The sequence below is a fragment of the Hyperolius riggenbachi genome, chromosome 3 (genome assembly GCF_040937935.1).
Source record: "Hyperolius riggenbachi isolate aHypRig1 chromosome 3, aHypRig1.pri, whole genome shotgun sequence".
Taxonomy (NCBI): Eukaryota; Metazoa; Chordata; class Amphibia; order Anura; family Hyperoliidae; genus Hyperolius; species Hyperolius riggenbachi.
This window is the reverse complement of record NC_090648.1, coordinates 318,148,203-318,175,997: the sequence shown is the minus strand read 5'-3', so window position 1 is coordinate 318,175,997 and position 27,795 is coordinate 318,148,203. Positions and strand designations below refer to the sequence as shown.

The 27,795-nt window shown below is 44.4% G+C and overlaps 1 protein-coding gene across 1 annotated transcript in view; it reads left to right on the top strand.

The window, feature by feature from the left end:
• Positions 1-27,249, top strand: part of RXYLT1 (ribitol xylosyltransferase 1) — a 34,361-nt gene extending 7,112 nt beyond the window's left edge. Inside the window, exons 2-6 of the mRNA XM_068272760.1 lie at positions 6,168-6,338; positions 12,809-12,911; positions 17,044-17,358; positions 20,032-20,202; positions 26,245-27,249. Coding sequence (XP_068128861.1) covers positions 6,168-6,338; positions 12,809-12,911; positions 17,044-17,358; positions 20,032-20,202; positions 26,245-26,656 — 1,172 coding nt within the window. The 3' untranslated portion in view covers positions 26,657-27,249. The remainder of the gene's footprint in view (positions 1-6,167; positions 6,339-12,808; positions 12,912-17,043; positions 17,359-20,031; positions 20,203-26,244) is intronic.
• The last annotated feature ends 546 nt before the right edge of the window (positions 27,250-27,795 follow it).

Here is a 27,795-nt window from a genome sequence, read left to right as displayed (position 1 = left end):
CACCTTAGGAAGCTGGTATATAATTGGGGTTCTAGGGTGCTTTGGAACAAGATGCTCGAATTCTCTCTCATTGATTAATCCCTCATCCAAACCCCTATTCAAGATTCCAATCAATTCCCTCTTAAAGGCAAAAACCGGGTTCCCATCCAATTTTTTGTATGCAGTTTCATCACCTACCAATCTATCTAAATATTGATCCCTATTTAGAATAACACCCCCCCTCCCCCCCCTTATCTGCTGGTCTGATGATGAGTTCCTTGTCTTTGAGCAGCTTGCAGACCTCACGGTTGTAATTTTTGACCCGCGGGGGCTGCATCTGCTCCAAGTCCCCAATCACCAGATTTTTAAAGATGTCTATGGTCTGTTTGCTAGCATTGTTGGAAGGATTGAACACCGAATTGTTCCTCATATTCGTATGCACAAAATCCCCAACCTGATTAATTCTATTTGTAGGGCCCTATTTATCCAAGAAGTATCTCTTTAAATTTAATTTGCGGACAAATTTATGCACATCAATAAACGTTTCAAATTTATTTAAAGTGTTCTTCGGGGCATACTTCAAACCCTTATCCAGTAATTTAATTTCGGATTTCTCCAGCTCAACCCCACTTATATTAAAGATGCCCTCCCCTTTAGTTATTCCTTTCTTTTCTTGTATCCTCCTTCCTCCCCTGACTCCCCGTCTAGCTCTCTTTTCCGGACACTCTTCGGGGTTGGGTAGGGCTCTACATACCACTCGTCTTGCCGATAACAGGGCTTGTGAAAAAAAGGGGGGGCTTCCTCATTGACATAGGACTGTAGGGGTTCAAATCTATTGTATACTGGTAGTACCGGGGGGGCCCATATTGTCTGAATATCTCCCAAAGTTCTGGTAGGGCCCGCCTCCCCCCCCCTATTGGGTCTAGGTGGATTAGGTACATAAGGTCTCGTTGGATACGGGTTAAACCCTCAGCCTCTGCCAGATCCACCTCCCCTCCCTCTGTTAGGGGGCCCCTGAGGGGGTTGTCGTTGTCTAGGTTTGGCCGGGCTGGGGTTATGCAAATCCTGTGCGCCCGTGCATAAATCCGTAACTTCTCCTCCGGGTCGTCCCATTATCAATGGGATTGACTCTATCACTTAAAGAATTGGTAAGTATCTGGACTTTTTCTTGCAGCCTATGGTGAGTTCGTTGCCCAGGGTCCTGAAGGACACCTCCCACACCCTACAAGTTCTGGAGGGTGTAGAGGTTGGGGAGGACGTACTGCTAGTGACAGCAGATATCGCTTCCCTATATACCAACATCACCCACCAGGGGGGTGTGGGAGCAGTTGAAAGGGCCATGAGGGAAAGGAACATCTTACAGGGAAAACAGATTGAGTTCATACTTAAATTATTGCAATTTGCCCTGTCCAGAAATTACTTCTGGCATAGAGGGGATTTTTATGCACAGATTAAGGGATGTGGTATGGGGGCCCCGTATGCACCGGCCCTAGCAAACATTTTTATGTCTGAGTGGGAGGAGAGAGCCATACGGGTGTGCCTGGGGGGAGGTCGTTAAATGGCGAAGGTTCATAGATGACCTCTTTGTGGTATGGAAGGGTTCGGTAGAGGAGTGGACTAAGTTTTTGAAAACCATCAACTCCTTGTATCCGGATATAACACTTGAGGCAACAATTAGCTTCTCGAGTGTGGATTTTTTGGACTTGACCATCTATAAGGAGGGTGGAAAATTGTCCACTCTGTGTTTTTTTTTAAAAGGCAGACCGTAATGGGTTCATACCTACGGTTAGTTGTCACCATCCTTCTTGGATAAGGGCAGTTCCCAAGGGCCAGTTCCAAAGGGTCAGAAGTAATTGTACTAAGGAATCAGATTACCATAACCAGGTGTCTGTCTTGACACAAAGGTTTGTGGATAAGGGTTATGAATGTGGGAGAATGGGGCAACTTGAGAAAGAAGTGGCGGGGATGGCCAGAAAGGAGTTGATAGAGGGGGGAGAGAAGTGCACCCCCGGAGCTTCCCTTCATATCCACCTTCCAATACCCAATACAAACAAGTTGAAAAAATTATGACCAAGCATTGGCCAGTTTTACAACAGGATGCTCAACTGAATCTTATTGTTCCAGATAAACCAAGGTTTATTTACAAGAGGGCACCTAACTTAAGGGATTTATTGGTGCCGAGTTGCGTTGACCCGCCCGTGCGTACCAATGTCCCTTGGCAGAGACCGGGATTCCATGTGTGTAGGAGTTGTTGCATCTGCAGTGACACGTTAAGTGTCTCTGTGGACGTGATCCAGTCTAATCATTTTCACAAAGATTTTAGGTTAAAACATTTTATGACATGTTCTTCAACATATGTGGTCTATGTCCTGACCTGTGGGTGTGGCCTACAGTATGTGGGAAGAACGACACAGCCACTGAAGAAACGTATTTACCAGCATATGTATAATATTAGGAAGGGGTATAAATGGCATAGCGTTTCAGCTCACTTTGCGGATAAACATGGGAAGGATCCAGGATGTCTGAAAGTTGTTGCAGTGGAGAATGTGCGTTCGCATTGGCGGGGGTCGAATAAACAGCTTTGTAGGAAGGAGACGGAATGGATCCATAGGTTAGGGACTTTTTCTCCAACAGGTTTAAATATTGAATTGTATATTAATTGTTTTATTGCTAATGGATGAGGTATTTGTTATATGCACTGTTTGCACTTTACAATTTTTCATAATGTTACATGCACTGTATATGCACTGTTTGCACTTTAGTTCACGTGATTTTTGAATTTGGGGATTGAGAGATTTATATACTGTCCGTGCTCACTGTTATGGTATGCTAATTTATTATAATAGGGGGGGGGGGGGGGAAGACATATTTATCTGCTATGATATAGTATTAATGTATGTATGCGCTATTTTGTACAAAACAGGAGGACTCTAATGCATTTACTACGACCTCTGCGATGCCTCTAATGGACGCCTGCTTACTTCCTGTGTATAGCAGGGTGTTATATATATTTTTTTGAAAAATGAAAAACAATCAACTATGTTATATATGAGAATATAGATGAACTGATCAAGAAGGGGTGTATAAGAGATCTTTTGTCTATGACCACTTTCATGTGTAAGCTAACAATGACTGTAACAATACGTAACTATGTTCCTCTCGCTGCTACTTCCTGGAACTTTGTGTACAGTGGCAACAGTTGCTAAGTGGGAGGCGTAGTGGAAATAGGAGCAGTGTATATAAGGAAGAATGAATACGCCCAGTTTTACATCCTGACGAATCGCCTGTGAGGGGCGGGAAACGCGTCGATGGGCGGAGTCCAAGTGTCATGGTTACGTCACACCCGCGCCAACCGATGAATTAGCCCTGCAATACAAGTGCTGCTGTTCCGGCGTTGTGTCGCCATTACCGGCTGTGTGGTCTGTTTATGAGGCCAGCAGGAAACGGGTGTTACGCGTAGTACTGAGACGCTGATCCGGCGTAGTGCAGTCTACTCTGCCGTCATAGTGAGTTGGATAAGATCTGGTGAGCGCAACCCAAGTTTATTTCCGGAAGCTGGATTGTTCCTCCCCATATCGGGATTCCATCGGGCCAAGGCTTCATAGTGGGTACCCACTCAAGATGTCACAGCGGAGGTGGTAAGAGTGACTCTCCTGTGCTGAGAATATATATCTATTCCTGAGGTGATAGTCCAGCACTTACATCACTGCTGTGCAGGTGGACTCATTATCCCCTATGGGGAGTGTATCCTCAGTTATCACGCTACACAGAAGAACAAGGCAGCGCTTTTGAGTGCATGGGCGCCATTGTGTGTATGCGTGGGTGGACGAATGATGCCGGCTTAGGTCAGATAGCAATAGGACTTAGGTAATGAGCTTGAATTCATGACACTTGGATTTTCAGCGAGTTTTTACTGGTGTTTTAGTGAAGCTGATTTTTGCATGCAGTCAAGCTAGTCTGTGTCATTTGTGTTTTTGACAATAAATTTTTCTATTATCTGACTTAATATATCATGAACCCTAGCCTCTATTTGTTTATTAGTGCTTCGTTTGTCCGTGGCTGGAGCGGGTGCTGCCTCTGTAACCTGGCGTTTTTTATATTAAATTGGATTTGCTTTTATATCGGGGTCTTCTCCTTGGCTGACTGAAAGAGGCCTGATATGCAGTCGTGAAAGACGCGCTTCTGGTGAGTGCTCCCACAAAGGGGGAAAAGCGGCTGTGATCCCTATTTGAGGTGGTGGCACTACCCCCAGGAGTGCAGCACAGGGTGCTGGATTTAGTCTGTTGTAGACAATGCTGGGCACTATGTGCGCTGTGTGATTTGTATTACAGGGTTTTTGAGCAAGCGCAGTGATTCTGTTTTTGGGACAAGCTTATAATTTTAAAAATGTTTGTAGTATACCCCCTGGCCTTCAAATGCATATTTAAAAAGTTCAGACCCTTAGGTAACAATGTTTTATTTTTTATTTTTTTCTAATTGTTTTTTTTTTTCCCATTAATTTTATTTGGGGAATATTTTGGTGTGGGACATAAACAGTCAATTTTTCATGTTGTAATGTGTGTAAATTGTAATGAAAAAAATGTGCAGATGTAGTTTTACTATTTGGCCACAAGATGGCCACCTTCATTTTTGGTTTCCTTCCTTGTACTTCTCGCTAAGCGGAAGTACAAGTGGGATGCGGAAATCTGTCAGAGCAGAAGAACTGAAGCCTTACGGGTGAGCGCTTCGGTTTTTCTGCGGGGAACAGGGACCGGTGATCAGGAACCATGTTCCCTTTCACTGATCCCAGGGCTACCGGGGAACACTGCGGGGACACGGGGGGGGGGGGGGGGGCATGATCGCGTGCAGGGGCGGGGGAGCGCAGCAGAGCAGCCGCCCGGACGTGCCTGGGCGGCTGAAATGGTTAAAGTGCTACGCTGCCCCCTGGCGGTTTTAATAGACCGCCAGGGAGGTTAAATAAATAAAATGATTGATTAATTACTCTGATCAGGATAAATAATCAATAGTCTAGGGCACTCTGGTATTACAGCAGCCAGTGCATATAGCTGCTAATGACAGGCAACTTCTGAAGCACTAAACACATCCTGCCACCTCTCCCTGCTAATGTCCCAGCTGAAGCACAGCAATCATTCTCTCTACTCACCCTGCTGCCCTGCGCATTCACTCACTGCAGGCTGTGTGTATCGAGCGAGGAGACACATTGCCCACGGGACAGAAAGGGGTAGTGGTGCTACATCTAGTGCAGGAAGTAGTGCAGTCCCCTGCACTGCTTGCTGCTATTTTCACAAAATGGTGCCTGAACTATAGAAAAAGGTCCCAGGTGGAAGAACAGTGACTGAGCACCACAGTGACACCCCTAGCCATGGCTACACCCGGTGCTGTGAGCACCTGCAGCCCTATGGTAGGTATGCCACTGTGGTGGGCTTGATTCACTAAAGACCTGGTGAGGAGGAGCAATTTATCAGTGCTTTCGCATGAGATGTCCATTGTGCAAAAGTTTTCTATTTTCCTAAACTCCCCTGCCCGTGCATGGATGATTAAAGTGGTAATTTGTGATGTTTGTTGATCACCCAAATGTGTCCTTTACGTTAATCACCTCCAAGGGGTTTCCTTTAGATTTCTTGTTGAAGAGCATTTAAGATTAAAATATCTTAGGGGGGAGGCAGAGATATTGCCGGCTTTAAATGTTGACATTTTCTAAAGTGTTTAAACTGTGATGATTGTGTTTAGTGATATCCATGTCTAGGAGAAGCATGTGATCCGTTTGGTTAAGTGATAGATATGTATTGCTGGGCATATTTTGTCAGATAATTCTCCGATCTCCCGCTCAATCATTTCGCCGCTCGATTCCGGACTGCAGTGAATGGAAATGGATAAGAAAAACGAGTAAAAGATAAGAGAAATGACTGCAGAATCGAGCGCCAAAACGATTGAACGAGCGGCAAAAACGAGCTGTGTATGCCGAGCATAAGTCTCTGATCATGTGCTAAAGCAGGATGTGATCACAGCAAATTAGAGCTTTGCAAATCTGTCAGCTGGTCAAACAAATCACATGCTTTGCCATGAGTTCTCCTAGACATGACCATCCCTATTTGTGATATTCTTGTTGTTGGCTTTGTAGTAATAAAGTTAGGCGTCGGTAATCCTTTTATAAAACCAGGTATTTTTGTTGTTTTCCTTGTTGCCAGGTTCCCATTATTTGAGTGATGAACAATGGAACCCTTGGGATGAAGGTGAAAAAAGCAATAAATATTCACAGTCACAGCAGCTAAAAAATAAATTGCAAAGCTTATTAAAACACAAGGACCAACCAGAGCCTACTGAACTACAAGTACAGATCTGGGGCAAGGCTGCTATTGGTAGGTGAACTCAGCATTACATACAATTAGTTTGTGAACTGTCTTAAAATAAAATGCTTCAGTACATTTGTCATAACAGTATCTTTTGTCTCAGACCTATCATATACTTTACATAGTACTTACTTTGGATAAAACCATTCAGAGCAGGATCATCCACCAGGCAACCTAGGCAGGTACTTGGGGCCTAATGGGTGTCAAAGTGCATACATGCAAAAATGTCGCTGGGAAATCTGGGCGCAGGTTGAAGCTGATAAACTGCTCACCCTGCTCCTGCAAAAGTTCCGTGAGCGTTGATTTTTATTCCCCCTCCAGGCCGCCGTGCACTCAGGGGTAAGATGGAATTCGGCTGCCAGCTATTACTGGTGGCTGGATTGCACTGTATTTAACCACTCTGCAACCGCCTAACACAGAATTGCTCCTCCACGACCGCCTAACGTAGAGTGGCTCCCCCAAGACCGCCTAATGCAGGATTGCGTCATCTCGCGATGCGCGATATTTGCAAGGAATGAGTGCTCGCTCAAGTGCCGTTCCTAGCAGGGAGAGAGAGGCAGCTGCAGCAATAAGCCTGCCAGCCAGCGATCGTGGCTGGCAGGCTTTTGATCATAGCTGGGGGGGGGGGGTAATGTAAACACCGCTGCGAATCTTCCACAGCCCTGTAGAAGTGACCTTAGATGTGTGCACAAGCTAATCCCTGCCACAGTCTTGTAGGCATAGGACTGTGCGCCGATCACTTTCCAGGGGCAATTGAGGGGGAGGGTAGGGGGATTAAAGGAAATAAGGATTTTGATATTTAAAATGGATACTTTTTTATGAATTAAAAAAAAAAAAAAAAAACTAATGATCGCAGGAGCAATCAGAGACCACCACAAGACTGCCCTGTGTGGGATGAGAAAAAGAGGTAAAATTCATTTGTGTGCTAAGTTGTATGGCTGTGCAGCGAACTGTTAAAGCTGCACAGCGCTGAATTGTGAAAAATGGCCTGATCACTAGAAGGTGTAAGCCTGTGGTCCTGAAGTGGTTAATGTAGTTTGGGTGCCCAAATTACTGCGTAAGCGCCACTATAATCATCATTTTCCGGCACTGTTTTGCACTGTTTCGGGTGTCAAGAGGCCCACCTGCCACCTACTTTCAGGGGCAAATGCAGGATTTTTAAGGGGGGGATTCCTGAAAGGTCCAGAAGTACTTATGTCCTCGAGTGCTTCTGAATACAGGTGGCTCCATACTGCCCATCCGCAAAAGTGCGCTGGCGTATTACGGAGCAGCCTATCTTTGGAAGTACTCAAGGACACAAGTGTTTCTGAGGGCTTCTGGTAGCAGCAAATTTGAACGGGGGACAGCGCTGGCACAACTCCCCGAGAGAGGAATGGGAGATAGACTTAGTTTGGACAATTCAGTGGAATATGCCACATAGTGTCACATAGCGCAAGCGATAGTCATATGATGCAGGGATATATGCAACTGCGGAAGATGGCGGCGCTATATAAATACTAAATAACAATTTGCCTCACCAGGATTGCACTTTTATTTAGCTTCCCTGTATGACAAGAAGACACAGCCAGCACTAGGGGAAGAGGGAAACAAAGGTGAATGAGGGAGGGCTGGTGCACACCAAGAGTGCTTCTGAGCGTTTTTCAAATCAACAGTGATTTGAAAAGCGCTTGGCTAATGTTACCCTATGAGGGTGTTCCCACAGCAGCGTTGTGAATTTTTCAAAATCGCAGTTATACTGCATGTAGCATGTTTTTGAGCGATTCATTCAAAATTCGCTCTGAAAATCGCTTCACAAAATCACACTCACAAATTGCTAGCGATTTGGCGTTGCACTAGCCCAGAGAGAGGAGTGGAGAAATTGAGAATAGCCTGAGATGGAGCAGAGAACTTATCTGTATTGCAGTCCCACATCAGACAGGTTACTTGCCTGTAATCGGACTCCTGCCCCTGCCAGTCTCTCACCCAAGTCAGAAAGAAGCCCTCCTGGAGTCTAGGGACTGTCAAAAACTTTTCAACTTGTTTAACATCTTATCCACACATGCAGTCATTATAACAATGGGGAGAGACCAGACAGATGTTTGCCCACGGACCCTGAGTCCAGGCAAGCTCTGCATCATGCTGTGCATATTTACCAGCTTGCCTGCCCTCCAATTGCATCATGTACATAAAGTAAACCTCTTCTGCCCTACATTACACTACAGTGGTAATACAGCTAGTATTACCACTGTTTTTAATGGTTCAATAAAGAGCTTTTTCTACGTTTGGAAGTGCCAGCCTCCAACATCTTTTTCTACATTACACTACAGACAGGCGTTTCAGGGGATACGTCAGGGCACTTATAACGGAAAAGGCATTTACACATTTATAGGCTAAAATTCAGAAAATAGCCTTAGCCTAAGCTCTGTCAGGCATCATGAAATAATAGCAGTGTTTGCAGCTTGACTGATTTACTGTTTGTGTTTTCTTATCTGCTGCACGTATTTACCTCTAGCTGAGTTGATAACACAAGGAGGTCAGTTCCTCCCAGGTCTGAGCAGAGGCGTAGCTAGGGCTTTCAGCGCCCGGGGACAGAGACTATTAATGCGCCCCCTAAGGGGAAGGCGGCAAAAAGGGGCGTGACCATATAATGTGGGCGTGGTTATGGGTGGAGCCAAATGTACAGGAAGTTAGCAGGCTCACGCTCACCTACCCTCCCTCAGTATGTACCTTCCAGCATGTTCCAAGACAAATTCAGCAATCATGAGCCCCCCCATCAAGACAAATTCAGCAATCATGAGACCCCCAACATGACCAACTCAACAATCATGAGGCCCCCAACATGACCAACTCAGCAATCATGAGGCCCCCAACAAGACAAATTTAGCAATCATGAGTCCCCCAACAAATCATGAGGCCCCCAACAAGACAAATTCAGTAACCATGAGGCCCCCAACAAGACAAATTCAGCAACCATGAGGCCCCCAACAAGACAAATTCAGCAGTCATGAGGCACATAAATAGACAGCATTTCACATAAATAGGCAGAATGCCCCCTTAATATGGTAGACATCTCTCACCTGGCAGCAATTCCCCAAAATACACTCAATCCGACAGCAGTGGTTCCCCAAAAATAGGTAGCCCCGGGTCTATAGGTGTCCCCAGAATAGGTGGGCAGCAGTATAGATGTCCCCAGAATAGGTGGCCAGCGGTATAGATGTCCCCAGAACAGGTAGCCAGGGGTAGAGATGTCCACAGAACAGGTAGCCAGGGGTATATGTGACCAGTATATGTAGCCAGGTGTATATGTGCCCAGTATATGTAGCCAGGTGTATATGTGTCCAGTATGTGTAGTCAGGCTTATATGTGCCCAGTATATGTAGGCAGGGGGTATATGTCCCAGTATATGTAGGCAGGGGTATATGTCCCCAGTATATGTAGGCAGGGGGTATATGTCCCCAGTATATGTAGGCAGGGGGTATATGTCCCCAGTATATGTAGGCAGGGGGTATATGTCCCCAGTATATGTAGGCAGGGGGTATATGTCCCCAGTATATGTAGGCAGGGGGTATATGTCCCCAGTATATGTAGGCAGGGGGTATATGTCCCCAGTATATGTAGGCAGGGGGTATATGTCCCCAGTATATGTAGGCAGGGGGTATATGTCCCCAGTATATGTAGGCAGGGGGTATATGTCCCCAGTATATGTAGGCAGGGGGTATATGTCCCCAGTATATGTAGGCAGGGGGTATATGTCCCCAGTATATGTAGGCAGGGGGTATATGTCCCCAGTATATGTAGGCAGGGGGTATATGTCCCCAGTATATGTAGGCAGGGGGTATATGTCCCCAGTATATGTAGGCAGGGGGTATATGTCCCCAGTATATGTAGGCAGGGGGTATATGTCCCCAGTATATGTAGGCAGGGGGTATATGTCCCCAGTATATGTAGGCAGGGGGTATATGTCCCCAGTATATGTAGGCAGGGGGTATATGTCCCCAGTATATGTAGGCAGGGGGTATATGTCCCCAGTATATGTAGGCAGGGGGTATATGTCCCCAGTATATGTAGGCAGGGGGTATATGTCCCCAGTATATGTAGGCAAGGGGGTATATGTCCCCAGTATATGTAGGCAAGGGGGTATATGTCCCCAGTATATGCAGGCAAGGGGGTATATGTCCCCAGTATATGCAGGCAAGGGGGTATATGTCCCCAGTATATGCAGGCAAGGGGGTATATGTCCCCAGTAAATGTAGCCAGGGGGTATATGCGCCCAGTATATGTAGTCAGGGGGTATATATCCCCAGAATAGGTAGTCAGGTGTGTCCCCCAGCATGAAGGGAACAGCGCATAGAAGAGGGAGAGCTGTGAGCAGCGGTGAAGGGGGGGCCATCTCCCACCTCCTTCTCTCACCTTAGCTGCTCTCCCTCCCTCGCTGTCCCATCCACAACTAATGTTCGTCCGGGTGGCTAGCAGCGGCGGGCGGGACTTACCTGCGTCTCGTCGCAGCGCCGGATGGATCTGCCGCTACTCTCTGGTCTAGTCCAGACCAGAGCAGCGGCTGCAGGACCCGAACTTCCGGCGCTGGAGCGAGACGGAGGTAAGTCCTGCCCGCCGCTGCCAGCTACCCGGACATTAGTTGTGGAGGGGACAGCGAGGGAGGGAGAGCACCTAAGGTGAGAGAAGGAGGGGGGAGATGGCCCCTCTTCTCTGCGCTGCTTCCCCTCCCAAAAAAAAACAACCCTGTAGCTCCGCTGGGCGCCCTCGGGGACCAGGCGCCCCGGGGCACCTGTCCTACTCCAACCCCCCCCTAGCTCCGCGCCTGGGTCTGAGGTTACACACTCACAGCTTCTGCAGACTGCAGCACAGGGCAGGCAGGAGTGACTGGTGTCGGAGTCCTTCTAGCTTAGCTGACACTTCTGTGCTGTGGAGAGTGGACTCCAGAATCAACATTCTCTCACTGCAGGCTCGGCTGCCTCTCTCATTCTATTAGCTGGAGGGAGGCGCCAGAAGTAAGAAGGGAGGGAGAATAAGGCTGTTTATATTATGCAGGCTTCCCTGGCTGAATACACAGCTCAGTGCAGGGGGGGTGTTCCAGACACCCGGAATAACCCCCTTGGTTCGCCAGTGACTTTGACCTCTCTCCATTTCAGCTTACCAAAAAAGATCACATTACATCTTAATCCATCTCTGAAACCATTCAGTTATTTTATTGTACACAAATAGTGCTGAAATGACTTCTTATTGCATGATAATGCTGCCGGTGAGCTGGGCGGAGGGTGAGCTGAATGACATCTCGCCCTGCTGCTGCTCAAATTCCTGGGGGCATTAAATACTATTTCACCTCTTGTACCAACTCGGAAAGGAGTAGTCATTCGGGGTCTGCCGAGTGCTGGATCCCAAATTACCTTTGTGCTGGAGAACTGGAGTACTTATTTTATTTATTTTTTTCACATAATGTGCCATGTTAAGATTTCACACCTTATGTGGTGATGTCAGCGGTGGACACCTAGTTTCCCTGAAGCGTTTGAATGAATTTCTGGCAGGAATCGCCCCTATTTCCCAGGTAAAGACTGGAAAAAAAATGGAATACAGTATTAGGTGCCTATGCTCATGTTTTGTTCCTCTTATGATAGATACAGTTTGTGACATTCTATCTAATTAGATGTTCTGTTTGATAAAACATCGAATCTAATAGAAAAAATAAACTAGGGCATTCCTTGACACTTGGTCGAAATACCAATCCAACATTGATGGGGGATTCCAACTTTTTATGCCACGGATCCTAAGAAGAGCACAAGGGCTGTGGGTGGGAGCAGCACACAAGCGATGACGGCATCTCTTTGTACTGTACTAGGCAATACAAAGATAGTGTGGTGGTGCAATCAATATTATACATTTATATTTTCTCTTTTAATTGCTGTTTACATTTACTAGGAGTCGGAGCATTTTTATCCGACTTCAGGTACCCAAAAAACTCCTCGACTCCAACTCCATAGCCCTAAGTACAAGTCATTGGCCTCAATTCACTAAGCTAATCTCCTGTCTTTAATAACTCTTCTAGAGTTGTTACCATGGTGATAAGGCATGTAGTATTCAGGAAACCTTTTACCTCAGGCAAACCTAAAGTTAACTCTTCTGTCTTTAACTTAACTCTTTAATCCTTAAAATAACTCCAGAGTTAAAGACAGGATGTTAATTAACTGTGTGTGAAAATAACTACAGAGGAGGTAACTTAACTACAGAGGAGGTAACTTAAGGAATGAAGAGATAAGATAACTCTCTCACCGTGTGGAGGTAAGTTTTCTCTTGCCTTATTATCTCCAGCATGATCTTAGTGAATTGAGGCCATTGTGTTATACATCGTTAAATATATTCCTTCTCTGCTGCTTAGAAGAGAAATGCATCCTTTTGCTAAATGTTGACAGAAGTTGTTTATTAATTGTGTTGTCAGCTTGCTTAATAAAGCCCACTCTCACCATGCTTCATTATGTCTTTTGTAGGACATTACCTGTGGCAGCATATTTTGGAAGGACCGCTGGAGCCCACTGATGTCAATGCTCAGTGGAGGGAAGGCAAACTAAGGATAGGAAGAACAGAACTCAGGTATTGTGCTTATTTATTGCCAGATACCACTCATTCTTATAAAACATGACTGTTTGGTAAATTTTAGTTTCAAATAATATTTTATTCAGCATCTCATTTGACAAAACCATTAAAAAATCTCAATTATACAGTACAATGGTAATAAATATTTTCAGCATGTACCGGTAAGATACATGTTCATAACATGATGCAAACACTGAAGTCCTGAAAATACCTGATCACACATGTTTATGGGTTAGACAGAGAAGTACCGGTACTTCATTTTTAGTATCATATGTTTGAAAAGGGAGGCTGTTTAGAATAAATGGACTAATCTAGATTGAAACCCTAATGAAGGGAAGTAACTTTTATAAAAAATTACCTTAAGTATCTGCCAACGAGGCAATAATTTTTTTTAAATAGCATAGTGTTTTTAATGTTATCAAGAACCACCTTATATGACAAAGTAGGCTTTTTCCATTGATGGGCTATGTAAATCTTAGCTTCAGTGGTTATAAACTGCAATAAGTTGTGTTTCACATGTTGCAGAAGAATCTTAGGCTCACCATGGGGGTCGAAACCAGTGACTCTGCAGATAAGGATGGAAAATCTAGACCATAGGTGTGCAACCACCAGGCACGTCCACCAAGTGTGGTAGAAGGTGGCTTCTATCCCATAGCCATGGAAACACAGAGATGATCTTGTGTGATCTGTAGCTTATAACCAAGATGGTGTTAAAGGAAATGTTAAGTGTGGGGAAAAAAAGTTGAGATTAATTTACCTGGGGCTTCTTCCAGACTCCTGAAGTCCTTCAGGTCCCTTGCTGTTGTCCCGGTACGCTGCGTTGTGCCATTGTCCCGGCCGCAGACGATTCCTCAATCCCACTCCCTTGGTCAGCAGTGTTCTACGCATGTACAGTTCATAAACCTTGCAATTGCGCATGTGCAGAAAACTCCTGGTCATGGGAGTGCGATCAAGGAGGCACAGCGGCACAATGGTGTGGACTGGGAGGACAGAGAGGGGCCTGATAGACTGTGGAGGGCTGAAAGAAGTGCCAAGTAAGAAAATATCAAGTATATCCTTAAAGAGACTCCGTAACAAAAATTGCATCCTGTTTTTTATCATCCTACAAGTTCCAAAAGCTATTCTAATGTGTTCTTGCTTACTGCAGCACTTTGTACTATCACAGTCTCTGTAATAAATCAATGTATCTTTCCCTTGTCAGACTTGTCGGCCTGTGTCTGGAAGGCTGCCAAGTTCTTCAGTGTTGTGGTTCTGCTATGCACTCCCCCCTCAGGGAGGAAAGAAACACACAAATGATCTCTTGAGATTCAAAAGGAATGCTGTATACAGCCTGCTTGTGTATGGATGTATTTTCTATGTGTGGACATACTGTACATCAACCTACTTCCTGTTTTGGTGGCCATTTTGTTTGTTTATAAACAAACTTTTTAAAACTGTTTTTAACCACTTTTAATGCGGCGGGGAGCCGCGAAATTGTGACAGAGGGGAATAGGAGATGTCCCCTAACGCACTGGTATGTTTACTTTTGTGCGATTTTAACAATACAGATTCTCTTTAAGGACTCTTAATTAAAACCTCAAGACAGGTAGACTGCATACTACATTTAGATAATATTTGAAAGCATTGGTCCAATTCTTCTATGAGGCATTGACCCATGTCTCTCTCCTATAATTCCTGACACTTGAGATTACCATTCCCTGGATAGTGTGGTGGTTATGGGCACTGCCTCTAACATAGGATACTAGGGGTTTAATCTCATCTCTTCATATTTAATAAGCCAATACCTATTCAGTAAGGACTTCCTAACACTGCAGGGAAGCCTACTGAGCGCACACCTAGTGGCTGCAACTCTCGAGCGCTTTGAGTCCAACAGGATGAAAGCACTATACAAATGTCGTAATTATTATTTTTCCTCGCAGGTTGATTGAATATTGAGTAAAGATCAGACAATTCCTGGTAGGATCGGAACTGCAAATTTCCTTAAATAAGGATGGTGTAAGCTACGCATGAAATGATATAACTGTCGTGCCCTAAACCATTCTCCCAGTGATACATTATGAGATTCCATTGTTTGGTAAAAAAATAAAGGTACCCAGTTAAGTAATGGAGAACCACAACTGCTAGGATTTTCATAAAGAAAAGCTATGACAAGTATACTTTTGTCTTCTGAAAACAGAAGGTTTTCACCTTCACATGAGCAAGAGTTACTCCCACAATGCAAGGGGGTGTCCAGTATGACAAAGTCTGTGTGGAACTCCTGTGACCGGAGAGAAAAAATACAGGGAAACAGACCAGGAGCACCCGTAGTGTAGTATTTTCACTAAAGGGAAAATAAATCCACAATAATACTTCATAGGGCTTTTTCACACACGCAGTTGATAGGCAGTGAACAGCCTGTCGAACTCTCACAACTGCTTGTTGCTGCTTGGTAACTGCTCACTGCTGCTTAGTAACTGCTTGGTGAGCACATAGTTCAACTGCCTGTGTGAAAGGGCCCTTACAAAGACTGGGTGCTTTTTAGGCATCCACTATTTAGAGCTTGTAGAGAAAACCCATCTCCGCTCGGATGGAAAGTCGTCTTCCAGACTTGCGTCGCACTCCAATTGAAAAGGTCCACTGGAACCACTGGATATTGGTTGCATGCATAACCCCTAAGAGGGGGACTAGACTTCAGAGGGTCGGAGGAGGCACCCCAGTGTGAGTGTAAACTACCCAATTTGGAGTTAAAGGGAACCAGAGAGGACGAAGAAAAGCTTGTATACATACCTGGGGCTTCCTCCAGCCCCATACGCCTGGATCGCTCCCACGCCGCCGTCCTCCACTTGCTGGAACCACCGGTACCGGGTCCTGTCATTGCCGCGAGTCGGCAAGTCGGCTGGCGGACGCGGCCAATTCTCCGCATCACAGGGGGCTCCCTCCATACAGGTACGCGTGCGGCTGCCTACTGCGCAGCCGCATGCGTACGGGTATGGAGGGAGCCCCTGTGATGCGGACAATTGGCCGCGTCCGCCGGAAATGACGGGCCCGGTACCGGCGGATCCAGGAAGTGGAGGATGGCGGCGTGGGAGCGATTCAGGCTTATGGGGCTGGAGGAAGCCCCTGGTATGTATACAATCTTTTTTCTATTTCAACGTAGCATTCCTCTCTGGTTCCCTTTAATAAGGAACAGTCTTGCCTCGATATGAAGGTTAAAGATGTATTGGACACCAAAAACAAATGGGTTTCATTTGCTTCTTCAGGCTAACAAGTATAGGAGATATAGTGAATTTGGTTCAGCCCATGCATACCTTGGTACTGCACATCTGGACACATACTTTGTCTTTTTATTCACTAACTGACTTTGCACTGCAGTGGAGATTAATTGCAGGTGCTGTTTGGTGGGTTAGCATTGCCTGTCCATGCATTTTTTGCTTGTAATTCAGGTAGTAGTGGTGAGGTTTCTCTAATGGTGAGGGCACTAGACAGGCTGCCCATTTTACTCCCTGAGGGGTAGTATGCGGTCAGGGGTCCTGAGCTGTGGCAGAGCTCATCCCTCCCCCCTTCGGTATTGCTCAACAATGTTTTAAAGGGAATGTCCAAGCAAAATAAAACAGTTTTACTTACCTGGGGCTTCTACCAGCCCCATGCAGCCATCCTGTGCCCTCGTAGTCACTCAGTGCTGCTCCAGTCCCCCACTGGCAGCTTGCCGACCTTGCAGGTCGGCGGGACGCATTGTGTACATTTTTACGCATTCCTGCTAGTGCAGGAACATTAACACATATATTTTTACGCATTACTGGTTCAATGCGCAAATTCAATTTTTACGCATTGAACCAGTAATGCGTAAAAATGTATATGTTAATGTTCCTGCACTAGCGGGAATGCGTAAAAATGTACGCAATGCGTCCCGCCGACCTCCGAGGTCGGCAAGCTGCCAGCGGGGGACTGGAACAGCAGTGAGTGACTACGAGGGCACAGGATGGCTGTATGGGGCTGGTAGAAGCCCCAGGTAAGTGAAACTCATTTTTTTTATTTTGCTTGAACCTTCCCTTTAAGGATTTAGTGATCTGAACTCCTTAGAGTACATCATGCCTTGACACACTAAAGTTATCCTTTATATTAAATTAAACAACTTTTTTGTTTTGTCTAGCTTTATCACTGGGCCTGCTGTTGCTCCTGGATATTTCTCAGTGCAAACAACAAACATTGTTCTTGTCCTGAATGGAAGAGAGGAGACAAAGATAACGTTCGCTATTCAGTGGCTGCAATATGCACAGACATTGTTTGAAAACCATAAACTGCATAATGTTGCAGTTGTGTTGCTGGGAAATGAACAGTGCAACAATGACTGGATCCTTCCGTATCTGAGGAAGAATGGAGGCTCTGTGCGACTTCTGTTTCTTATCTATGACAGTAATTGGATTAACCAAGAAGATATTTTCCAGTGGCCTCTAGGAGTTGCGACGTAAGTCTTCATAATGTAATAATCTACTGTAGGATTTCTTTATGACAGATTCTTTAGAAGTGCACAAAAGTTTCAAGCAAAAAGAGCAGTTTTGGAAAGTCGCCTGCTATTGGTGCCGTCAGCTGCATACTTTGCCTGATCCTTTAGCAGTTCATGTCCAAACACGCCTGTTGCTGTGTAACTGAGAAACTGGAGCTTTAATGATGATTCTCAGCTGTACACTTATGTGAGGAGATACTGTTGTATGAAAACTTAGGTCCGGTTCAGACAGATGGGGCTGTCTTTGCCATTTAATGCTGGGATCCACTGTGCCCCACAATGGGCTCTATTCACAAAACTTCTCAAACATGACTTATCACCTATTTGATCAAAATAATCTTTCAGCACATTTACAAGCAAAATAATCACTCAAAGTAAGTTGTTCCTGATTAACTTTATTTCAATATTACTTTTTCTTACCTTAATTATATTATATTTTTGCTCTTTGGAAGCTTTAAAAAGTAACATAGATAAGATGAAAACAAAGGAAAACAGGTGAAAAAGCTTTGTGAATAGAGCCCATTGAGATGAATGGCATCATTATTCTCAATGCCTTTACAAGTGAATGGTCGATAAAATTTTCAGAGACGCGACACGTGACACCCAACATTGGTTGCGTTAGCATTTCTGTGTCCCCCTAGGGGCTCAAAATGTGACGCAACAGGACGAGAATTAATGCAAAACACTTTTCTGTAGCAAAAACGAGCTGCCGCCAGCTGTCCATCTGAACTGCCCCTTAATCCAGAGGATGAATGAAGACTGCATAACATGTTCTGCTCCTCTACTAGCAGCCATTTGGGGTCCCCTTAACAAATCCTAACCACCTAACCCTCTTTTAACTGTAAAGCTCACCATACATCTAGCGATGATGGGCAGATTCGACCAAGAGACAAATCTCTCTGATCGGGGAGAGATCTGTCAGCTGCACATACACTATAGGCCCATTTCAGCATGAAATCTCTCGGGAATCGGCCGAGCCTGCTGCATCCTCCGCCTCCCCGCTGTGTGTGATATATAAATGTGCTGTAATGTGCAATCATACATTAACTGTCCTGTGTCGCTGTGTCCGTTCGTCTTCCGCCCCTCTTCCATTATCCGCATACATGCTGCCGTGCTATTGTGACGTCACGCACCAGTGTGGTAGGCGCCTGCAGAGTGTATGCGGGTATTTGAAGAGAGGCGGAAGCTGGACTTGAGGCCTTCTATATCTAGCAAGCTGACCACCACTAGTTTAAAGAGTACCCGAACCAAAACTCAGGTATACAGAATTAGTTACTTACCTAAAGAGATGGAAGCCTCAGGATCCTATTGAGGCCTCCCTCCCTGCTGTGTTGTCCCTCATTGCTCAGCGCGGCCCCCCTGAAGATTAGCAAAAAATGCATTGCTGATAATACCAATGGGGTTGTGCAGCTCTTCCTGCTCCAGCATGGCCACGTGATAGCCGACCCAGTCCGCTCGCGCATGTGCAGTAAGCCAGAGCCGTGGGCTCCGTGCTACTGCGCATGTGTGCTTGCACTGCTACTGGGCGGGTCCACTTCTGAAAGAAGAGTTGAGTGGCTCGCTCTGCAACAGGGGGCTTTACAGTAGCGAGGGAAGCCTCGCTAGGATCCTGAGCAGGGCTGTGGAGTCGGTACAAAAATCCTCCAACTCTACATTTTATGAAACCTCCGACTCCAGGTACCCAAAATTGCTCCGACTCCTTAGTCTAATTTTTACAAAAGCTATGGATTTGGTTAAAAATCATCCAACTCCCCAGTTTATTGAAACCATCGACTCCGACTCCAGGTAACCAAAATCGCTCCGACTCCGATTCCACAGCCCTGATCCTGAGGCTTCCCTCTTTTAAGATATCTATCTGGTTTTGATCCCGAGCTTCAGCTCAGGGTCACTTTAAGGGAATGCAAAGTGATGTATGGGGTACTGAATCATGAGGCACCCCATATCTGTGAAGATGGAGATCCAAGAGTCACTGCAGAATTTTATTTTAAAAGGCTGTAATCCATATCTTGGTTTAACCACCTCTTAATCACTGTCAAACATGACACATGACAGTCTGAGGACCCGTTTCTACTAGAGCGAATCTGCATGCGTTTTCTGCATGCAGATTCGCATAACCAATACAAGTGGATGGGGCTGTTTCCACTTGTCAGAAATTCTGTGCGGTCTGCTGTGCAGAAAAAAATCTGCACGGCAGAGCAGTCAGAATTCGCATGCCGCACACCTGCACGCGAATCGCCGCTAATGTAATAGGAAAACCACAAGCATGTTAGTCTTGCGGTTTTTCCGGCGTTTCCGCGTGAAACCCCATGTCAATGCTTACCGGCATTGACATGGTTAATATCGCGTAGCACAAACCGTGCGAGTGATTCCACGTGAAAATCCGCATGGAAACGCAAATGAATCCGCACCGCATGCGGATTCGTTGATGCGTTTTCCGTGACTGGATCGCAACGCACAAGTGGAAACGGGCCCTGAAAGGGCTAATACAGTATTGTACATACAGACTAATGTGTTTATAGTCCTACTGATTACCTTCTGATTCTTCTGACCTATCTTTTGCAAAAATGTTATAATCCCTTCTTCTCAGCTTAATGAGATCAAGCAATTCATTAACCATGATGTAATGTTTCATAGGTATAGAAGTTTTTCAAACGTTGACCCAAACTGGTCACTGGTCCATGATTCCAGACCATACCTGTGCAACTTCCTAGGAACTGTGTATGGCAACTCCTCCAGGGAAGCCTTGATGGAAGTCATAAGGAAAGAGGGACTGGATCATGTCTGTTGGATCTCACCCAGAAATCAGTAAGCTGCTTACAGTTATGTTTTTGTTGACCTTAATCATTAGTTTAGAGGCCATTAACCACTTCGGGACCAGCACCCTCTGCCCCCTTAAGGACCAGAGGGTGCTGGTCCAGTAAACCGCCGCTTCCTGACGAATCGCCACTAAAATCCGCCGGTCACGTCACTCTGTCCCCGCCGCAGGCTGCTCTCTCTGCCGTCGCCATGACGGCAGTGCGCTGGTCAGGAGCCGCTTTCATTGGCTCCTGACCCTGTCACTCCATGTAAGCCAACGGGACCGGCTTACATGAATGACAGGGCCAGGAGCCAATGAAAACTGCTCCTGCCCGGCTCACAGTGCTCTGTCGTCATAGAGGCGACAGGGCAGCACATTGCGGCGGAGATCGGGCGGGGGCGCGTGGTGAATGGGACGTAGAGTTTGTCTGGTCAGAACCGCAGCACCCCCTGCCCGCCGTAGATTTATACTGCGGCGGTCCGCAGGTAGTTGAGGTTAATTAAGATTGAGTCTATGCATTATTACAGCTAAAGTCAATAGCTGCTGTTTCACTTCTTGAATCAGTTGAGATTTGGAAATTTGAATAATTTATTGCACATCTCTGATTATTCCCATATACAACTACAAAACACAACAGTGTTTCACACACTAAGTAAACAATTCATGCCACTAACTGTTCCTAAAGGGGCCAATATACTGGTCAATTTCAGCCATCGATCAATCAAAAATCGATTCTATCAAATCTATCGTTTGATCGATTTGATCTATCTGACAGGATGGAAAATCTAGGTCGATCTGCTGCCAGCCCATAGAGTTGCATTGGATGTAATGGTGCAGTAATGCCTTTAGATTGATTTTCAATAGATTTCATCCTGAAATCTATTGGAAATCTGTTCCTAGTGTGTGGCACACATCAGATAAGTTCCTGTCAGATTCGACCTGACAGGCATCTGACAGAAATCTATCTGATGGTCGAATCTGCTGCAAATCTTAGTGTATGGCCACCTTAAAGCAGGCCCAAACCAAACATTTTTTAATTCAAAATATTTAGTTGCACCACTCTGACACATACAAAGATAAATAAACACTCCTTCAAGCCTATGAGCATTTCAATGAATGCTTTTCACCCTTTTCTTTCCAGAACTAGGGTTATACAGGTGGCAGCCATTAGCAATTCTTCCTTTGCTGGACACCTTTTTCTCCACCAGTTTGCCTGATTCTGTCCCGGCAATATAAAAGGAAGGGACGGGTTCCTCCAATAAATGTAAAATATTTTATATTTGTCATCGTGCAGCTGAAAAAGGCTGCGATTTATTATAATTTAGAAAATAGATTTTATTTCTGAAATCTTGTATTTTTTTATTTGGGTCCACTTTAAGTGAGGCTTACAGCCTTATGCTAGGTACTCACCATACAATTTTCTGGCAGATTTACCTGCCGGATCAATTATTTCCAACATGTCTGATCTGAATTTTGATAGATTTTTTTATTTTCCAATCATTTTTCGATCTTTTTTTAATTAATTTTCATAGCACTGAACTAAAATCAATTGAAAAAAAGTTTTTTAAAAAAATCAAATCTATTGAAATTCAGATTGGACGTGTTGTAAATAATCGATCTGGCAGGAAAATCTGCTAGAAAATTGTATGGTGTGTACCTAGCATGAGACTATGTCCCTACCACAATCTAGAGGCAGTTGGGAGAGGTGTTAGTTAACCTACCAGTATATCACTGGTATGTGGGAGGGAAATCACTCAGAGGGGAGAACATACAAACTCCATGCACATGGTTTTCTAGCCAACACTTGAATCTGGCTCTCCAGTACTAAAAGGTTATGGTGCTTACCCCATAGCCACCTGTACCTAATGCTACACAGAGTAAAATGGTTATGTTCACTTTGCCATTATCAGAATTGTGTATTGGCTGCTGGACAGAGATCAGTGATGGTTTGTCAAAACTCTGTATTTTGTAATAGCATCATTGCATCAATGAGGTATGAGTTTCAAAAGTTATTACAAAATAAAGACATAGCTCCCTGCTGGTGTCCTTTAAAGTCTGTATAGAGTAGATATATGTCAATTTGCAACTTGGACTTTTCCTGTAAGCCATGTTTTCTGGGATGACCTGTACTGAATCTTCCATTTCAAGGGTCTGCGTATTTCTGGCAGTCTGAAAGTAGGAGTGCTTTTAATAAATAAGATGTCAATAAAACATTTTTTTTTTTTCAATTTACATTTTTTGTATTTATATAGCGCATACAATGTCCTGCAACACTTTCTAGAGTATGTAGTCTTGACACTAACTGTCTTTCAGAGTGGCTTACAATCTAATCCCTACTATAGTAATATGTCCATCATAGTCTACGGTAGGGTTAAAGGAGTTCTTTCGCGAAAAAAGTAGGCAGTTAAAAAATGTGACAGATGACAGGTTTTGGGCCAGTCCATCTTTTTAAGGGGGATTCTCAGGGCTTTCTTTGTTTTCAACAGCATTTCCTGAACAACAGTTGCAAAATCTAACTGACATAATAGTGTGCAAGTGATTAGGGAGGCCGGCTGGTATCTTGCTATTTTGGCAGTTAAACTGTTGTTCAGGAAATGCTGTTGAAAACAAAGAAAGCCCTGAGAATCCCCCTTAAAAAGATGGACTAGCCCAAAACCTGTCATCTGTCACATTTTTTAACTGCCTACTTTTTTCGCGAAAGAACCCCTTTATGAGAAAAATGCAATCTCCATGCATAAGGTGTCCAGGGACCCAGTGATGCAACAGAAAAAAAAACACTGTTTCCTTTTAAAACTGCAGTTAAAGGACATCTGAAGTGAGAGGGATATGAAGGCTGCTATATTTAACTTTTAGGGCTCATTCACACTACACAACGCAAGCACGAACACGATTTCGTGCTTGCGCTGCCATCGCACGGAATGCACGTCGGGGAGCGCTAGAGCGCAGACGCCGGCAGCCGTACCCGTCGGGAAATGTGTGCGTCGTGCGATTTTATGTCCCCAGAAGCGTTACATCGTAACGCATGGGAACGCACACATGTAGTGTGAATGGTAACATGAAAGTCTATGGACTTTCATGTTGCCATGTGGATCGTACACTATGTGCGTTGCGTCAAAACTGACAGAGCAGCACATAGTGTGAATGAGCCCTTAAACCATACCATTTGTGTGGCATCCTGCTGGTCTTTCATGCATCGGTAGTGTCTGAATCACTCACCTGAAACAAGCATGCGGCAAATCCTGTCAAACTTCAGTCAAACATCTGATCTGCATGCTTGTTTATGGTTTATGGCTATTAGTATTAGAGGCAGGGAACTACAGTCAGGCAATTTGCTTTGTCTAAAAGAAAATAAATATGTATTTCCCCCAGGCCAAAATGATGCAAAAGCATTCCTTAAATGGAAAGAAGCTAACCTTACTCTAATATACGATTTAGTCACAGACGTGGGTATTAAACCTTTTCAAACGTTAACTGAGAATAGGAACTTACCAGGGGCTGAAGTTTTCAGATCTCTACAAATAAAACACTTTGTACAAACCATAATCAAAGGAGCAGACTCCCTGTTAACCCGTACTCCCTTCGAGCACAGATGTTACCAGGATCCTGCTGCCCCGGGTATGATTTCTTCCATTTATGCTTGCTTGGTTGCGCCCCCCCCCCCCCCCCCCCCCCCGCCAAGAACAGTAAACCTTCTTATATACAAAAATGGCAACAAGAAATGAATCTCAACTTTGAGTGGGAAGATTTGTATGTACTCTGGCACAATGTGCATAGATCTTGTATCTGCTCGAACGTGATCGAGACAAATATTAAGGTGTTGTTCCGTTGGTACCTTACACCAAATAGGCTGGCCAAGTTTAACAATACAAATTCTGCACGCTGTTTCCGCGGCTGCTCCCAGGAGGGCTCATACCTGCATGTGTGGTGGAAATGCTTTAAGGCAAGGAGACTGTGGCACAGAGTTTATCAGCTAATTTATTCAATTGCTGGTGGCTCCTTTCCAAAGTCTCCAGAAGTAGCTTTACTGGGGTTTAAGCCAGAAGGATCTTCGTTGAAGCATTTTAAGCTAATAACACACATTTTTTCTGCAACCAAGCAAGTCATAGCTGCCTCATGGAGAACTCCTACCCTCTCGTACCAATCAGTACTACATCGCTTGGGGCAGGCGATGTTCTTTGACAAAATGTTAGCTATCCACACTGATACAATGACTAGATTTGAAAAAGTGTGGCAACCCCTATACTCTCAATACTTCCATGTGCTACCTCCACCCTCATTTGGGACCCTATGAGTTTATGTTCCACCCCTAAGGAACCAGCTGAATTGTGCTATGGCCCCTGGCAGGTCCTCTTCTCTCTCTTCTTCTCTTTCTTCTTTTCCTTCCTTCTCTTCTTTATCTTTCTGGCTCTCTCCCGCCCACTCTTTCTTTAAAAAGAATAACCACCTGGTGCTGTTATCTAGTACTATCCCGAGACCACCAGATTTTTGGGTTGACCTTAAAACTTAATATCTTTATTAAAGTGCAGTTAAGGATGGTAACATTACCTGTCGGTGATTATATGTTCATGGTCAAGGTGATCTCAGTTAGGAGTAAATCACAGCGTACTGCCTTTAGGTAGCCTAGAATCTTTTTGTTAATGTGAAATTCATAATATTTTGCAGTTGTCTGTTTATTCTAGCTTGAATCCATACTACTGAACTGTATACTTGATGTACACTTTAGGACGCAGCTGGACGACTGTTTGTATCGGGTAAACATAAAATACCATTAATGAACCTGTTGGATAATTTTATCTGTAATGATCTCTTTTATTGGTTATTCAATAAAAATGTATTGAAACAAAAAAAAAGAAAAGAAATATGGCAGCCTCCATACCTTCATATCCTTCTCACTTCAGGTGTCCTTTAACAATTTTGCAAACTGTATGGTTTAGTGCATAGTTAAAGGATTATACAAAACGAGGAACATTGGACAGACACAACATTTAAAACCACTGAAAGATGTTGTGAATAACTTTAATAATTATGTTACAATGGTGCCTGCTGAGTAATGGGATATATTTGGCAGTGTGTGAACAGTTAGTTCTTGAAGCAGATGTGTTAGAAGCTGGAGAAATAGGAAGCATAAGGGTCCAAGTGACTTTGAAAAGAACCAGATTGCAATGGCTAGACAACTGGGTCAGAGTATTTTTAAAAGGCAGGTACTGTCAACATGGTCATGGGCTCCCAGGGCTCATTGATGTGCATGGGACTTGAAGGTGAGCTCATACGGTCTGATCCCACAGAAGAGCTAGTGTAGCACAGACGAGAAACCTAATGCTGCCAAAGGGAGAGAGGTGTCAGAACAAATGCATTCCAGCTTGCTGCATGTGGGACTGCCACACTCCGGTCAGAATGCAAATGCTGACCCATGTTCTCCCCAAAGCAACTGCAATGGCTAAATAAGCATTAGAACTGAATCACTGAGCTACCAATGAGGAATCCTGTTTTCATTTAGACCATGTGGATATTACTTTGACACATAGTCCTGTCCTGACACTCACATGCCTATTGTAGGCAGTACAGGTGTCTGTGTCAGTACTGTAACTGCTCTCTGTGCTTACACAGCTCTGTACACAACACTCTAACCCCAATCCCTTATGACCAGCATTAGAGTTTTCAGGAATTTGTGCCACAATAGCTCTAATGTAGAACCGTACTACATGTGCTAGCCATCGTTTTCCATACACATGAGTGAGCCGTTTCTGACCATTACCCTCTTCCAAGTTCACCAGTTGTCCTTTGGATCTCTTTTGATAGGTACACACCATTGTATACCAGCAAGATCAGAACTTTGCCAACCTTTAGTACTTAGTTTGAATCTAAACCGAAATTGCAAAGTGTATTCTGATTACAAGGGTATGGACTAGCTTTGCCATTAAAGGGTTAAGTCAGCTTATTTAGTTCAGACAACACACCCATTTTCCTTGCTGTAAGCAGTTGATGTTCTAGATGTATTTTATTAGAAGAGTACAAAGCGTGAATATTTGTATTTGTGTTTCATGTAACAGGTGGCAGCCACAGGAGACAAATGAGAGTTTTAAAAGCTACCAGGATGCACTGCGTCAGAGCGACCTTACGCTAAGCCCAGTAGGGATAAACACAGAGTGTTACAGAATCTATGAAGCCTGCTCCTATGGCTCTGTTCCTGTAGTGGAAGATGTGATGACTCCTGGGAATTGTGGGAACTCTTCTGTGAAGAACAGGACTCCACTGAGGTTACTCAAGTCATCTGGAGCCCCATTCATTTTCATTAAGTCATGGAAAGAACTTCCCGAAATTATAAATCAAGAAAAGAACATGAGTTTACAAGAGAAAATCCAGAGGCGGAAACGGATTCTAGAATGGTACAGGCAGTTCAAATTAAAACTGCAGCAAACCTTTATTGAAAAGCTTGAAAAGACTTTTCTTTATAATAAGTAAAATGTGTTGTCATAACTGAATATTGTACTTGCACTGCTGCCCTCTGGTGGTAATGCCATGAAAAAGCACTGCCTGACTCAGAATAATATTGCTCTGTGTTCTCTATATGTGTTCCCCAACCCTGTCCTCAAGGCCCACCAACAGTCGTTTACAATGGCAGTGGATTATAATTTTTACTTATTTGTTCCACGAGCTGTAAGGCAGGGAACACACTTGACTGTTTTCGTATGCGTTTTCTGCACAGAAAAACTGAGAACTCATGTTAATCAATGGGCTAGTACACACTTACTGAGTTATTCACACGCAGAAAAAAAAACGGACATTCTGCATGGTGACTCTGCACATTTTGGCAGTTTTCTCTATCAATTACATCAGCTGCTGTGAAAAAAAGTGCGCGTTTTCCTGCATTAAAACACACTTGGTGTGCAGAAAAAGTATGCAGAAAACGCGCGTGGAAAACTGAAAGTCAAGTGTGTTCCCTGCCTAAACCTAGAACTGGAGTTGAAGTTATAGCGTTAAGCTATTTGTACATTTTAACTGCCTTCATGAAGCATTTTTACATGTTAAATATTAAACCATAGTGTGAAACGCTATTCAGGAATATAATTCAAGACTACATGGATGTGAGATCTGTATTAAAAGTATGGTGGTTTATGTGCTACTTTATTGTCCCTGCAAGCTATGGGCACATGGCCAGAGCTATACATATTAGTGTTTTTAAACACAGAGAGAAAAGACAGTGGTTTTTGTTTTTTTTATCAGAATCAATATTTTTGGCCAAATAAGTTTGCACTTACAAGGAATTTGACTTGGCATTTGCTTAACAGGATAAAACAAAATAAAAGGACAGACAGTATATATATATATTACAAGTCAAGGACAGTATGTATGCTATAATGGCAGTAAACCGGGTGAGAAGTGTTCATTTTCAGTTCTGCACTGTAGGCCCCGTTCACACTGCACGCGTTTCCAGTCGCGTTTTGGAAACGCGTGCAGGTGGCCGACACGCACGACATCAGACATTGCATAGAGTGCAATGTCTGATGTTCACACTGCATGCGTTCCGGACCTGTGCGGTCCGGTAACGCATGCTGCACGCATTTTTTGTAAAAACGCGTGGCTGTCCCATTCACTTTCAG